The 14,689-nt window shown below is 39.1% G+C and overlaps 2 protein-coding genes across 2 annotated transcripts; both read right to left on the bottom strand.

Annotated features, from left to right (window-relative positions):
- Positions 1-5,871: 5,871 nt before the first annotated feature.
- Positions 5,872-6,813, bottom strand: LOC131815110 (olfactory receptor 10R2-like). Its single transcript, XM_059146758.1, has one exon. It carries the CDS (start codon positions 6,811-6,813, stop codon positions 5,872-5,874), a length of 942 nt encoding a protein of 313 aa, XP_059002741.1.
- A 6,606-nt stretch (positions 6,814-13,419) lies between these two features.
- On the bottom strand, positions 13,420-14,361 carry LOC131815130 (olfactory receptor 10K1-like). Its single transcript, XM_059146785.1, has one exon. The coding sequence runs from the start codon at positions 14,359-14,361 to the stop codon at positions 13,420-13,422; it is 942 nt and encodes a 313-aa protein (XP_059002768.1).
- Between the last annotated feature and the right edge of the window lie 328 nt (positions 14,362-14,689).

Consider the following 14,689-nt stretch of genomic DNA (forward strand, 5'->3'; position numbering starts at 1 on the left):
CAGAATAGATCACATGCTGGGTCCTAAATCAGGTCTCAATCGGTATCAAAAGATTGGAATGATTCCCTGAATATTTTCAGACCACAATGCTCTGAAGCTAGAACTCAATCCCAAGAGGAAATTTGGAAAGAACCCCAATACATGGAGACTAAACAGCATCCTTTTAAAGAATGAATGGGTCAACCAGGAAATTAAAGAAGAATTGAAAAAATTCGTGGAAACAACTGATAATGAAAACACAATGGTTCAAAATCTGTGGGACACAGCAAAGGCAGTCCTAAGAGGAAAATATATAGCAGTACAAGCCTTTCTCAAGAAACAAGAAAGGTCTCAAGTACACAACCTAACCCTACACCTAAAGGAGCTGGAGAAAGAACAAGAAAGAAACCCTAAACCCAGCAGGAGAAGAGAAATCACAATGATCAGAGCAGAAATCAATGACAGGGAAACCAAAAAAACAATAGAGCAAATCAATGAAACTAGGAGCTGGTTCTTTGAAAGAATTAATAAGATTGATAAACCCCTGGCCAGACTTATCAAAAAGAAAAGAGAAAGGACCCAAATAAATAAAATCATGAATGAAAGAGGAGAGATCACAACTAATACCAAAGAAATACAAACAGTTATAAGAACATACTATGAACAACTCTATGCCAACAAATTTGACAATCTGGAAAAAATGGATGCATTCCTAGAGACATATAAACTACCACAACTGGACCAGGAAGAAATAGAAAGCCTGAATAGACCCATAACCAGTAAGGAGATTGGAACAGTCATCAGAAATCTGCAAACAAACAAAAGCCCAGGGCCAGACGGCTTCCCAGGGGAATGCTACCAAACATTTAAAGAAGAACTAATTCCTATTCTCCTGACTGTTCCAAAAAATAGAAATGGAAGGAAAACTTCCAAAATCATTTTATGAGGCCAGCATCACCTTGATCCCAAAACTGGACAAGGATCCCATCAAAAAAGAGAACTACAGACCAATATCCTTGATGAACACAGTTGCAAAAATTCTCACCAAAATACTAGCCAACAGGATTCAACAGTGCATTAAAGGATTATTCTCCATGACCAAGTGGGATTTATTCCAGGGCTGCAAGGTTGGTTCAACATCTGCAAATTAATCAATGTGATCCAACACATAAACAAAAGAAAGAACAAGAACCATATGATACTCTCAATAGATGCTGAAAAAGCATTTGACAAAGTACAGCATCCCTTCCTGATCAAAACTATTCAAAGTGTAGGGATAGAGGGCACATACCTCAATATTATCAAAGCCATCTATGAAAAACCCACCACAAATATCATTCTCAATGGAGAAAAACTGAAAGCTTTTCTGCTAAGGTCAGGAACATGGCAGGGATGTCCATTATCACCAGTGCTATTCAAAATAATACTAGAATTCCTAGCCTCAGCAATCAGACAACAAAAGGAAATTTAAGGCATCCAAATAGGCAAAGAAGAAATAAAACTATCACTCTTAACAGATGATATGGTACTATATATGGAAAACCCCAAAGAGTCCACTCCCAAACTGCTAGAACTTGTACAGGAATTCAGTGAAGTGTCATGATATAAAAATCAATGCACAGAAATCAGTTGCATTTCTCTACACGAACAACAAGATAGAAGAAAGAGAAATTAAGGAGTCAATCCCACTTACAATTGCACCCAAAACTATAAGATACCTAGGAATAAGCCTAACCAAAGAGGCTAAGACTCTGTACTCAGAAAACTATAAAGTACTCATGAAAGAAATTGAGGAAGGCACAAAAAAATGGAAAAATGTTCCATGCTCCTAGATTTGGAGAACAAATACTGTGAAAATGTCTATTCTACCTAAAGCAATCTATACATTTAATGCAATCCCTACCAAAATCCCATCCCTTTTTTTTTCAAATAACTGGAACAAATAATCCTAAAATTTATATGGAACCAGAAAAGATCCTGAATAGGCAAAGAGATTGAGGAAGATACAAAGAAATAGAAAAATGTTCCATGCTCCTGGATTTGGAGAACAAATATTGTGAAAATGTCTATTCTACCTAAAGCAATCTACATATTTAATGCAATTCCTATAAAAATACCATCCATTTTTTTCAAAGAAATGGAACAAATAATCCTAAAATTTATATGGAACCAGAAAAGACCTCAAATAGCCAAAGGAATATTAAAAAAGAAACCCAAAGTTGGTGGCATCATGATTCCGGACTTCAAGCTATGTTACAAAGCTGTCATCATCAAGACAGCATGGTACTGGTACAAAAACAGACACATAGATCAATGGAACAGAATAGAGAGACCAGAAACAGACCCTCAATTCTATGGTCAACTAATCTTAGACAAAGCAGGAAAGAATGTCCAATGGAAAAAAGACAGCCTCTTCAATAAATGGTGCCGGGAAAATTGGACAGCCACATGCAGAAAAATAAAGTTGGACCATTTCCTTACACCACACATGAAAATAGACCCAAAATAGATAAAGGACCTCAATGTGAGAAAGGAATCCTTCAAAATCTTTGAGGAGAACACAGGCAGCAACCTCTTCAACCTCAGTTGCAGCAACATCTTCCAAGGAACATCACCAAAGGCAAGGGAAGCAAGGGCAAAAATGAACTATTGGGATTTCATCAAGATCAAAAGCTTTTGCACAGCAAAGGAAACAGTCAACAAAACCAAAAGACAATTGACAGAATGGGAGAAGATATTTGCAAATGACATATCAGATAAAGTGCTAGTGTCCAAAATCTATAAAGAACTTAGCAAACTCAACACCCAAATAACAAATAATCCAATCAAGAAATGGGCAGAGGACATGAACAGACATTTCTGCAAAGAAGACATCCAGATGGCCAACAGACACATGAAAAAGTGCTCCATATCACTCGGCATCAGGGAAATACAAATCAAAACCACAATGAGATATCACCTCACACCAGTCAGAATGGCTAAAATTAACAAGCCAGGAAATGCCAGATGCTGGTGAGGATGCTGGAGAAAGGGGAACCCTCCTACACTGTTGGTGGGAATGCAAGCTGGTGCAACCACTCTGGAAAACAGCATGGAGGTTCCTCAAAATGTTGAAAATAGAACTGCCCTATGACCTAGCAATTGCACTACTGGGTATTTACCCTAAAGATACAAATGTGGTGATCCGAAGGGGCATGTGCACCCGAATGTTTATAGCAGCAATGTCCACAATAGCCAAACTATGGAAAGAACCTAGATGTCCATCAAAAGATGAATGGATCAAGAAGATGTGGTATATATACACAATGGAATACTATGCAGCCATCAAAAGAAATGAAATCTTGCCATTTGCGACAACATGGATGGAACTAGAGTGTATCATGCTTAGCGAAATAAGTCAAGCAGAGAAAGACAACTATCATATGATCTCCCTGATATGAGGAAGTGGTGATGCAACATGGGGGCTTAAGTGGGTAGGAGAAGAATCAATGAAACAAGATGGGATTGGGAGGGAGACAAACCATAAGTGACTCTTAATCTCACAAAACAAACTGAGGGTTGCTGGGGGGAGGGGTGTTGGGAGAAGGGGAATGGGGTTATGGACATTGGGGAGGGTATGTGCTTTGGTGAGTGCTGTGAAGTGTGTAAACCTGGCGATTCACAGACCTGTACCCCTGGGGATAAAAATATATGTATATAAAAAATAAAAAATAAAACGAAGTCAAATTAAAAAAAAATGCATCTGTGGAATCCCCAAAAGTATACTTAACTTTAAAAGATAGATTTCATAACAAAATTCACAATTTTGTGAATTATACTTGTGAAGTATAATATACTTGTGAAGTACTTGAAATGAGCACAATGAAACAATGACATGTACACACAAAACAGATCATGATCTCTCATAGTAAGATGGCTTAATTACAAAATCCAGAAGATATCCATACTATGATATTATTTTAATTTAAATAAAAATATTTCATTGGAAAAACATTAAAATGCATGAATTCTAAAAATAGAACTTGTAGCAGTCACATACTGTCACTAACACACACACACACACACACACACAATAAATAAATAATAGAAGTTACTTAAATATTAACAAGGAAATATCTATCATGAATAAATACCTGTTTCTAAAAAAATATTTGGGCAATAAATGAAAATTGCAAACATATTAGGAAGAAATTTTAATTTCTAATTTTATTTTATTTTTAAGATTTTTTTTATTTATTTGACAGAGAGAGATCACAAGTAGGCAGAGAGGCAGGTAGAGAGAGAGAGAGGATGAAGCAGGCTCCCTGCTGAGCAGAGAGCCCGATGCGGGACTGGATCCCAGGACCCTGAGATCATGACCTGAGCTGAAGGCAGCGGCTTAACCCACTGAGCCACCCAGGCACCCTAATTTCTAATTTTAATTAGAAATTTTAAAAAGCACAGAATGAACTAATGGAAATGGCCTATGCCATGTTTACAAAGATATATAGTGCTTTAAGTGCCTTAATTATTTAACAACTAAGAATGAAAATAATATAAAAAGCCTTAATCCAAAACCTGAAAAATGGGAGATAAAAATAGAGAGGTAATCACTTTAAAATATGCATCATTGATGATTATACACTTGAATTGGAAAATCTAAATACATTTAACAAGAGAGTGCAGTTACATTTTACCTGGAAATGGAGTCATGTGTGAAACATGAACTTTGATTTCAGTCATGAGGCTTCAAAGACAATATCGATATGCTGTCGTGTGTCCAGATGACCGTACACAAGAAGACAGAGTGTCTGAAATTCAGATCCTGTAGGTAATGGGTAAAGTCCTAATTGTCATAATCACCTCAAATATCTGTGAATCAAGGTTACCAGGTATGACATGAGAGACTTAAAGTGTGAAAACTATAGAAAAGCAAGTGTCTCCTGCAACAAGGGGGCAACAGGTTCCGGGTCAGCACAGGATGGGTTCCCTGGGAGGTACTCTGGAACGACCCTCTGTACAGGGGACATGTGGGACAAGATGGCCATCAGAGTCATTGGGTAGCTCCCTCTCCTTAACGAATTTAGTTTGGAATGCCATGGAGACCTCTCCTCCAGCTTGCTTATGGGGACTGGATGGTGGATTATTTTTTCCACTCATTTATGGTACGTATCTTCTATGTTACAGAACAAGTGGTTCAGAGGGGTAGTCAGAAAAAGCACCTAGAAATACCATCTTCAGAGAAGTGGAAGAAGGAAAGGTCCTTGCCAAGATGCCCCAAACCTCTCTTAATATGAGCTTCCGCTCTATGCCGCTGTACATTTTACATGTGCTTTCTTTCATCTTATCCATTAGATACAAACAAAATCCCTGGGAATTAGAAAAGGAAAATTATACTATCTTTATTTTCCATATTATAACATTCAGATTCAGAGAACAATTGTGACTTTCTTGATGTCATGGCTTAACCAGTGTTGGGCTGAAACCTAATTCCTAGTGCAATAAATGATTTCCCCATCATGTAATGCCCCAACGTCTAAGCCAGCTTCAGACTCAAGCACCTCCTCTTAAGCTGGACATAACCTTAAACAAAGAGAACCATCAGAGCTTTGGGACAAACAAGCCAAAGAAAGAGCAAGAGATAAAGGTTTTTTAGAGACTTTTGAGAACTATAAGTCATGAAGAGGAGAGCTAACCTCTAGGGACAGACACTGTGCTATCTCCTTGGATCTTTGCAAGAGCCTTGAGAGGAACGTATTACCATGTCTGCTTTAATAAAAGAACATTTATACCCTGAGACATCAAACAAGTTGTCTAAGGGAACACACTTATATGGACAGATATTATCAGAAACTGTTATGGACTAAACATGTAGTGACACATGTGGCCCAAATGTGTGTGAAAACATTCTGATTATAAAGTCTTAAGAGAAACCCCAGTCTTCCCAATCATTTTCCGAATAGCCAGCTGTACATCTTTGTTCCTAAGGCTGTATACCATAGGGTTCAACAGTGGGGTAATGATAGTATAGGTCACTGTCACCAGCCTGTCTTTGCCTGATGAATATTTGGCTGAGGGCCGAAGATAGACAGAGGAAGCACATCCATAGTGGACAATGACCACAATAAGATGGGAGGCACAGGTGGAGAAGGCTTTCCGTTTGCCCTCAGCAGATGGAATCTTCAGGATGGTATGGACAATGAAGCCATAAGAAATACAGATGAAGATCAAGGGTACAAGAAGTACCAAGACTCCGCAGATAAAAATGACCAGCTCATTGATGTAGGTTTCAGCGCAAGCAAGACGGATAACTGGTGAGATGTCACAAAAGTAGTGGTTGACTTTGTTGGGGCCACAGAAAGGGAGGCTGAAGACCAAAGTCGTTCCTACCAGAGATATTAGGAAGCCACTAACAATACAGCTTGCTGCCAGCTGTCCACACACCCTCCAGTTCATGAGAACAGGGTAGCGCAAAGGCTGGCAGATGGCAGTGTAGCGGTCATAACCCATAACTCCCAGAAGCAGGCAATTGGTGACAGCAAAGCCGAGGAAAAAGAACATCTGTGTGGCACAGCCCGTGAAGGAGAGTGTCCTGAGGACAGAGAGCAGGTTGATAAGCATCTTGGGCAGGATAACAATTGTGTAGAAGACTTCAGAGGTTGAAAGGACACAGAGAAAAAAGTACATGGGTGTGTGAAGGCTGCGGTCCAGGTGGATGACAGAGATGATAGTGAAGTTTCCACTCAGGATGATCAAATAGAGGCAGAGAAAAAGCACAAAAAGAACAGGCTGCAAGTCACCAAAGCTAGAGAAACCCAGCAGTAGGAACTCAGTAACCTGGGAAGAATTGGCCATGGAGAAGATGCTGCGGCACAAAGCCATTGTGATCAGGTCCAGGGACCCCTGGGATGGAGGAATCAGAAAGACTTACTCTTCATAATAAAACCAACGCCAGTCTGGTGTGAATGGGAAATAAAGAGAAAAAAAAGCATTATAGATTAACCAAAAGTTATCCTAAATCAGTATGTATCCACAGTGCTGTTTCTCTGCAAGTGATTTTATCAGTGAGTCTGGGATTAGTGTTCACATGAAGCCAGTCCTTTCATCCCCCCGCTCCACTCTTGCAGACTTATGTTCTCTCCATTTAATTCTTTGGTAACCTAAATTTCAAAAGAAACCTTATGTTAATTATGATTTTCCATGATCATAGTTTTATCCATATTGCTGATACATATATTCCATAAGCAATAGCACCAGTGTCCGAGGGTATGCTTCTTACCTGCTTTCAATACATTCGTCATCTAGGGAAACATCCTTGATCTGTCTTTGTGCCACTGGCTTCTGAAGAGTACAGCTCCTTTTCTTTACTGACCGATGGCCCCATTTCCATGCAGTCGTTCATGAAAGGTTAATTTGGCTTAGAACTACTCCCTCTGTCTTAGAACTATTTTGATGATTCCTCTGCCCACCCTTGTAGGACAGTAAGCCTGATTTCTCTTTCAGAAAACCCATGGCTGGAAGAATTTAGTTTTGATTCCACATTAGCTGGTTGCCCATTGGGTTTCATGTCTTATCCTTGATACACTCGACTTGGAGACTCAACAGACCGTCTTTCCCAGGAATCGTCTCTGAATTGCTGAGTAGGCAGGCTCAGATAATTTCCCTAATGTTTCTGGTAAGTTATTGTTTCTAGCGATAGATTATATGTATTTTAATCAAGATCATTCTTGTTCTCTTCCAACCCTTCTCCAGATCTATTCCTTCACAAGGATTCTGTGTCTCAGTCAACAGATCCAAAATCCTCCCCATCACGTAAATTCCGGAGACATCTTTAAACACGTGATTTTTCTCATCCTCACATGCAATCTATTTTTGATCTGCAATAAGTTTAGGATCATTTCTTCTTTTCTGTAAATTAGTTCTTGTCTGGGCGTGACAAAGCCATCCACCTTTGTGCCCTCAGAGCTGTCTTGTTACAGGACAAATCTTAACTCTGTTAACAAACCTAAATGACCCTTAACTATCTGCAAACTTAAATCAATCATACTCTGTGTCTCGTATTTTTTCCCAAATGCAATAATACCCCTATTACCCCTATGCAATAATAATTAAAAAAAAAAAAAAAACTGAAATCTTGACATTTGCAATAATGTGGATGGAACTAGAGGGTATTACCCTAAGTGACATAAGTCAATCATGGGAAGACAATTATCATATACTCTCTCTGATATGAGGAATTTGAGAGGCAGGGTGGGGGTGGGGGGAAGGGAGAGAAAAATGAAGCAAGATGTTACCTGGGGGTAAATGAACCATAAGAGACTCATAATTTCAGGAAACCAGCTGAAGGTTGCTAGACGGGAGGTGGTGGGAGGGATAGGGAGGCTGGTTGTGGACATTGGGGAGGGTATGTGCTACACTGCTATGAACTGTGTAAGACTGATGATTCACAGACCTGTACCCCTGAAACAAATAATACATTATATGTTAATTTAAAAAAAGAAAGAAAATAAATAAAAGTCAAAATACCAGTTTAAAAAAAAATTACTGCTCTCTGACCATCAAGTGGTTTCCTCCTGAACTAACTAAACTTGTAAATTTCCATTTGAATAGTTAGTCTTAAAGACCTATGCAAATAACAAAGCTTCTATCATCATTTGCTCTTTTGCTTAGTCAAAGGTGTAGAAAATTTTAAAATGGGACTAAAATCAGGAGCTTTCTCTTCTATTTTGGTATCATTGAATTGCTCATCCGTGGACTGTATAAGTAAGAAACACACACCAAGGTCTTGACCGGGAACAGTCTCCCCTGGGGCTCTTCCTGAGATGCCATCTTCAACTTTCCAGTGTCCCAGTCTTCATCCTTGGAGTTTGCTCTTTCATAGGACCATCTCCAGAAAGAGCAGTGACCTGTCACCCAGGGAGGGTTGGGGTTTGTGTGAAAAGAAAGAAAGGCCATGTTACTGGGTGACCATGTTGTGACCCTCCCCCACTGCACTCACAAGACATCACCTACTTTCTCAGAGTCATCCTTGGAATCTATGCAAGAATTGAAATTTGAAAAGAAATTCCTTATTAAAACAAACAAACAAACATACTGTCTCTCCTTAACCTGGCTGAGGATGTTGCATAAAATATTTGGTGAATAGAAGAGCTTGGAAGGGAAGAATCTACAGATTCAGAGAAAAGCTTTGGGAAAATAAGGGCAGGGGAGAAAATAAATAAAATTGTGTAACTCAATCGTCTTCTTAACAAGTGGAAAAGTGAAATTGATTTCTCATTACCTTGCTCAATGACTTCATGTGGAGGCAAAGCCAGTTCCTTAAGCTGGTTAAAAAGACCGCTAATTCTTCAGCCCCAATTCCCTTTACAACTTTCTCCTCTAAATCTCCATCACAGAAATTAAATTAAATACGTATAGTTTTATTTTTTTTAAGTATATTTTAAAATATACTCAGAGACAGAGAGAGGGAGCGAGTACAAGCAGGGGAAGCGGCAGAAGAAGAAGCAGTCTCTCCACTGAGCAAAGAGCCTGATGTAGACTCTATCCCAAAACCCCTAGATCACGACCTGAGCTGAAGGCAGACCTTTAACCAACGGAGCCACACAGGCGTCCCTGAAATACTTGGAATTTTCTATATGCTTTTGATTTTCAAGACTTCATGCTGAGAAAATGTGTGTGCAAGAGATAGAGACAGATACAGAAGACAGAATTAGGGAGAAAGAGACAGAAAGGGAGGGAGAGAGAAGGATAGAAAGAGAGAGAGGGAGAGAGAATGAGACAGAGAGAAAGTAGAGGCCTCCATACTCTCTTGCCTTCATCTACGGCCCCCCCATTGTTCACATGTTTTTAAAGACACCAGTTGTTGAACTTTCTCTAATCTGTGCAGGGGGAGTTTGTTGTTTGTACTATATGTAACATTTAGTGAATTTCAAGATTGTTTTCTGTGTCTTTATCAAAATACTCAACCTGTTGTGTACAAATTATTTCTTCCAGTAGACTGGAAAACCTCAGGAACAAAGACCAGACCTTAGTCTCTATGAAAACTTACCCAATGTTTAAATTAATAAGATATAAGTGCTTGATGAATAAGTAAATCAAATAGTCCATTAATGAATTAGTAAGGATCCCAATTAGTTCCCTCTACAGCAGCTGGGTTCCCTTGGTACCACCACGTGCTCCTAAGTGAAAACACGGCCTGCGTTCTCTGTCCATTCCATGTTCTCTATAAATTTTCATTTTCATCCTTTCTCAGTCTCATACTGTATCCCCAAACTCACATGAAACAATCAACCTGAGTCTGTGGCCCTGCCTTCTTGTTGAACACCATCTCCAGCCTCACAGTTTTCACCATCCAGTTGTCTTTTCTGACATTTTATCACATTTCCCACTACTGATCAGGAGGGGAAAGTAAATCACTGACTCATGAAAAAATTCAATTTAAATTTTGACATACAAGAAATGACAGGATTGTCACCATTCTTCTCAATGTGGAAATCAAAGTCCCTAAATAAAAATAAAAATTTTGCAGTGCTTCACATCAATGCTAGTGCCTGGTGGTATGCTGGCCTCTTTATTCTCAGACACTTCCTTGAATCTTCTATGAGGTTTTCTAGGTGAAACTTGCAAAATTGTCATCCCTGTCATAATGTACTAGAGTTCTTCTCTGGTTTTCCATCAACCATCTGAACCAATAAAAGGAAACTGTCTGTACGACTCCACAGAAAGTATCACCTGTGCATCTTCTCCATGGGTGGTTTAGCTCATGCCTCAATGAGCGTCACCAAGGGTGTTTTTCCTTTCTGCACTGGCATGGCCTCAATGCCTTGTTGGTAATTGAGATCCCCTCCTCCACCGGGAGCTAATTACCGCATAGTGCCCAGTGCTTGTCCGTAATTTCCCCAGTTAGCAGGTGGAATGATAGTAATACACTAAGAGAATTTGTTGGTCAGAGAGAAGGCCGTTTTTAATACACCATGGTCATTAGTTGGTTTCCTCTTCAAAATTCTCTGGGGACTCATTAGGAAGCTGAACATTTTCTGGGCCCCATTTGTTAAAACAAACATCAATGGAGTTTGAGTTTCCCTACCTAATGACTCTAAATTTTCATTCTCCGGTTGGAGGAAAATGTAGATTTTGCAGTCTCATTTTTGACACCTGTAGGAGGGAAGAAAGGGACGAACAAAGGACAGACTACTAGAACGTCCGAGGCAGCACAAGTGTTTCAGACGCATGGGAAACATCCTCGTTCCTAGAGTGTACTGTGAGCATGATTAGTATCTGTTCAATCAACAAATAAACAAGGTAAATTTGGGTCATGGAGAAAAATATGGGGGTGCCCTGGTGGAGGTAGGTTTTAGCTCAGATGTCTCCCTTGGTAGAATGTCCTCCTATTTTCAGATTGAGTATTATTCCCTCTCCCAGTGAGTCCAGACACTTGGGCTGGAAATAGGACAAATGCTAGACATTGAGGGAAATGATAGAGAAGGACTAAAAATATAGAGATGGGAAATTATGCCCATGACTCACAAACTAAACAAGGGAGGAATCTAGATACTTGACAGTTTAATATTCAGACCAGGAGTATTAATGAACAACAAAAGACAGTAACAAAAAATATTTTGATGTTAACAACTATAATTCACAATGAAATTATTACAGATATGAATTTGCAACCCCCCCAAAACACAGCTGAAACCTTTGTAAGAGAGAAACTGTAAGATGTTTACAAAGAGACACAGTGATAATGGATAACTTTCCTAAATCACTCTGCTCAAACAAATCAGGATGAAAAATATCTCCAAGAGGTTAGGAGCCCTAAGGAGCCAAATAGTGAAATATATCAGATAAGTATTTATTGGAATTTGTGTTCTAATGAAAGAGTACACATATTCTTATCAAGGCACATGAAGTATGTATGAATTTTGGCTGTGTATTAAGTCACAATAAAAATTTCAACCAAGGTCACAAACTAGTAAGAATAACAAAGAATATTCTCAATCCCAGTGTAATAAACTATGCAATGACTAACAGAGAAAAATGGCTTTTCTACCTGAGAATTTTAAAATCTATGAAATAATTGTTGGGTCAATAGGAAATCCAAGCAAAGTGAAATAAATTCTAGGAAATACACTCCATGTATCAGAATATGTGGATTAAGTTTAAAGTGAGCATGATAGGAAATTTCACAGAATAATTATATACATAAATAAACCTTAAAAAATGTCATGTAGAAAGCATGAGAAGGTCAGAAATAAAACATCGACTTAAAAGAAAATTCAAATGAAAGATAATACAAACAACATTAAAAATAACAATATGGGAGGGAAACCCCATATTGTTGGTTGTTGCATCCATTCATTTACACGAACGTTAGCTTTTTGAAAACAATTGACAAGACAGATAAAATATACAAACTACTACTATATGAACCATAAATTAAAAAAAAAACAAAAAATATGCATAATATAAAATGACAGAGGAGAAAACCATTATAGGAATTTTCATATCTCAAAATATTTTGTAAATATTTTACAAAGAATTTTGAAAGTTTAGAAGAAGTGAATGATTTTGTAGAGCACTAAATTCCAGATATGATCCATTAAAAACAAAAATGACAATGCAGGAGAATTTTCTTGAAAGAAATTTAAGTTATTATCACAAATAGACACTGTGCCTGTATTATTTCACAAAATTTCAACTAAACTTCAAACATGAAATGATCTCAACCTAACATTCAAAGAACTCAGTAAAATCTTCTTTAAGAAAAAGAGAAAAACCTGCTTAAATCTTTAAATCACAAAAGTTAAAAAATCTTGCAGCTATATCGATAAAATGCAAAAACAAATTAAACAGAGAAAAATTATACTACTGAATGAAAAAATTGGAAACTAAGTTTAAAGATATTAACAGATTCTATGATTAGTGGATAATCAATGATTTGTATAAAATGAAATATTTACTTGCAACATAGACACAACTAAAAATATTAGAAAACAATAGGAAATTTCTCAAAGATTATAAAAATGTTGATAAAAACCTATGACAAAGTGATGGATAAAAACTAAAACTCTAAAGTAGGAAATGGATGTAGACATACAGTTGATAAAATAAAAGGCATACAATTCACTGAATAGTTAATTTTTTTTTTAAGATTTTATTTAGGGGCACCTGGGTGGCTCAGTGGGTTAAAGCCTCTGCCTTCGGCTCAGGTCATGGTCTCAGGATCCTGGGGTCAAGCCCCACATCCGGCTCTCCATTCCACGGAGAGCCTGCTTCCTCCTCTCTCTCTCTCTGCCTGCCTCTCTGCCTACTTGTGATCTCTGTCAAGTAAATAAATAAAATCTTTTTAAAAAAGATTTTATTTATTTATTTGACAGACAAAATCACAAGTGGTCAGAGGCTTTAACCCACTGAGCCTCCCAGGTGCCCTGAATATGTAAAATTTAATTTTAATGAATCAATTTAATTAAAAGGATATGAAATCTGGCCCATTACCCTTCTAAGGGCTGACTTGAACTCCTTATTCCTCAGACTGTAAATCATTGGATTGAACAATGGAGTGAGGATGGTGTAGGACACAGATATGAGGGTGTCCTGACTTGACGAGTAGCTGGACTTGGGCCTTAAGTAGATGAAAGAGGCACAGCCATAATGCACAGTTACCACAATGAGATGGGAGGCACAGGTGGAGAAGGCCTTGTACCTGCCGGTGGAGGATGGGATCTTCAAAATGGCAGAAATGATGCGGATGTAAGAGACCAAGATAAGTAGCAGGGGAATGACCAAGACGAATACACCAATCATGAAAATGACCAACTGACTGAGGCGGGAGTGGTGGGATGCCACCTTGAGGACAGGGGCGATGTCACAGAAGAAATGATGGAGCTGGTTGGAGGAACGGAAGGGCAAGTGAAATACTAGGGAGGTGATAATCTGTGCAATAGTAAAGCCACAGGCACAGGCAGCGCCCACTAGTCCCACACACACCCGGGGTCCCATGAGCTCCGTGTAGCACAGAGGGTTACAGATGGCCACGTAGCGGTCATAGCCCATGGCTGCTAGCAGGAAGGAGTGAGAACAGCCAAGGAAGAGGAAGGTGAACATCTGGATGGCACAGCCCAGGAAGGAGATGGTCTTCTTCTGGGCCAGCAGGTCCACCAGCATCTTGGGTACAATGACGAATGTGTAGCAGGTCTCAGAGCAGGAGAGGACGGCAAGGAAGAAGTACATGGGGGTGTGAAGGGCTCTGTCCAGCACGATGGTGGAAATGATGATGGCATTGGTGCCCAGGGTGAACAGGTAGAGGGGGAGGAAGGCTATGAAGAGCAGCCACTGCAGCCCAGCCAGAGAAGAGAAGCCAAGGAAGACGAACTCCCTCACCAGGGTCTCATTGCCCTGCTCCATGCAGAGCGCCTCCAAAGAGGAGAGTCAGGGACAGCGACAGAGGCCAGGATCCAGGAAGGAGAGTAGAAATGTGTGGGAAAATCAGCACAAACTCTGTAGGCGGGCAAGTCCTTCATTCACCAAGAAAGTCTGCCAAGAAAAGAATTAAGGCTAAATATACAACCGAGGATTGACAGCCACTTAGGAGACTTCTCTGAGACTAAGACCATGGTATCTCTCTAGCCAAGGATTAAGGATCTGTCTTATTGGTTTCACTTGTATCTTACTTAGGGATTACCATATTTGTCTTTTCACTAGCATCCCAAGAAACTAGCTCTCCAAAAGTGGA

The sequence above is a fragment of the Mustela lutreola genome, chromosome 14 (assembly GCF_030435805.1).
Source record: "Mustela lutreola isolate mMusLut2 chromosome 14, mMusLut2.pri, whole genome shotgun sequence".
Taxonomy (NCBI): Eukaryota; Metazoa; Chordata; class Mammalia; order Carnivora; family Mustelidae; genus Mustela; species Mustela lutreola.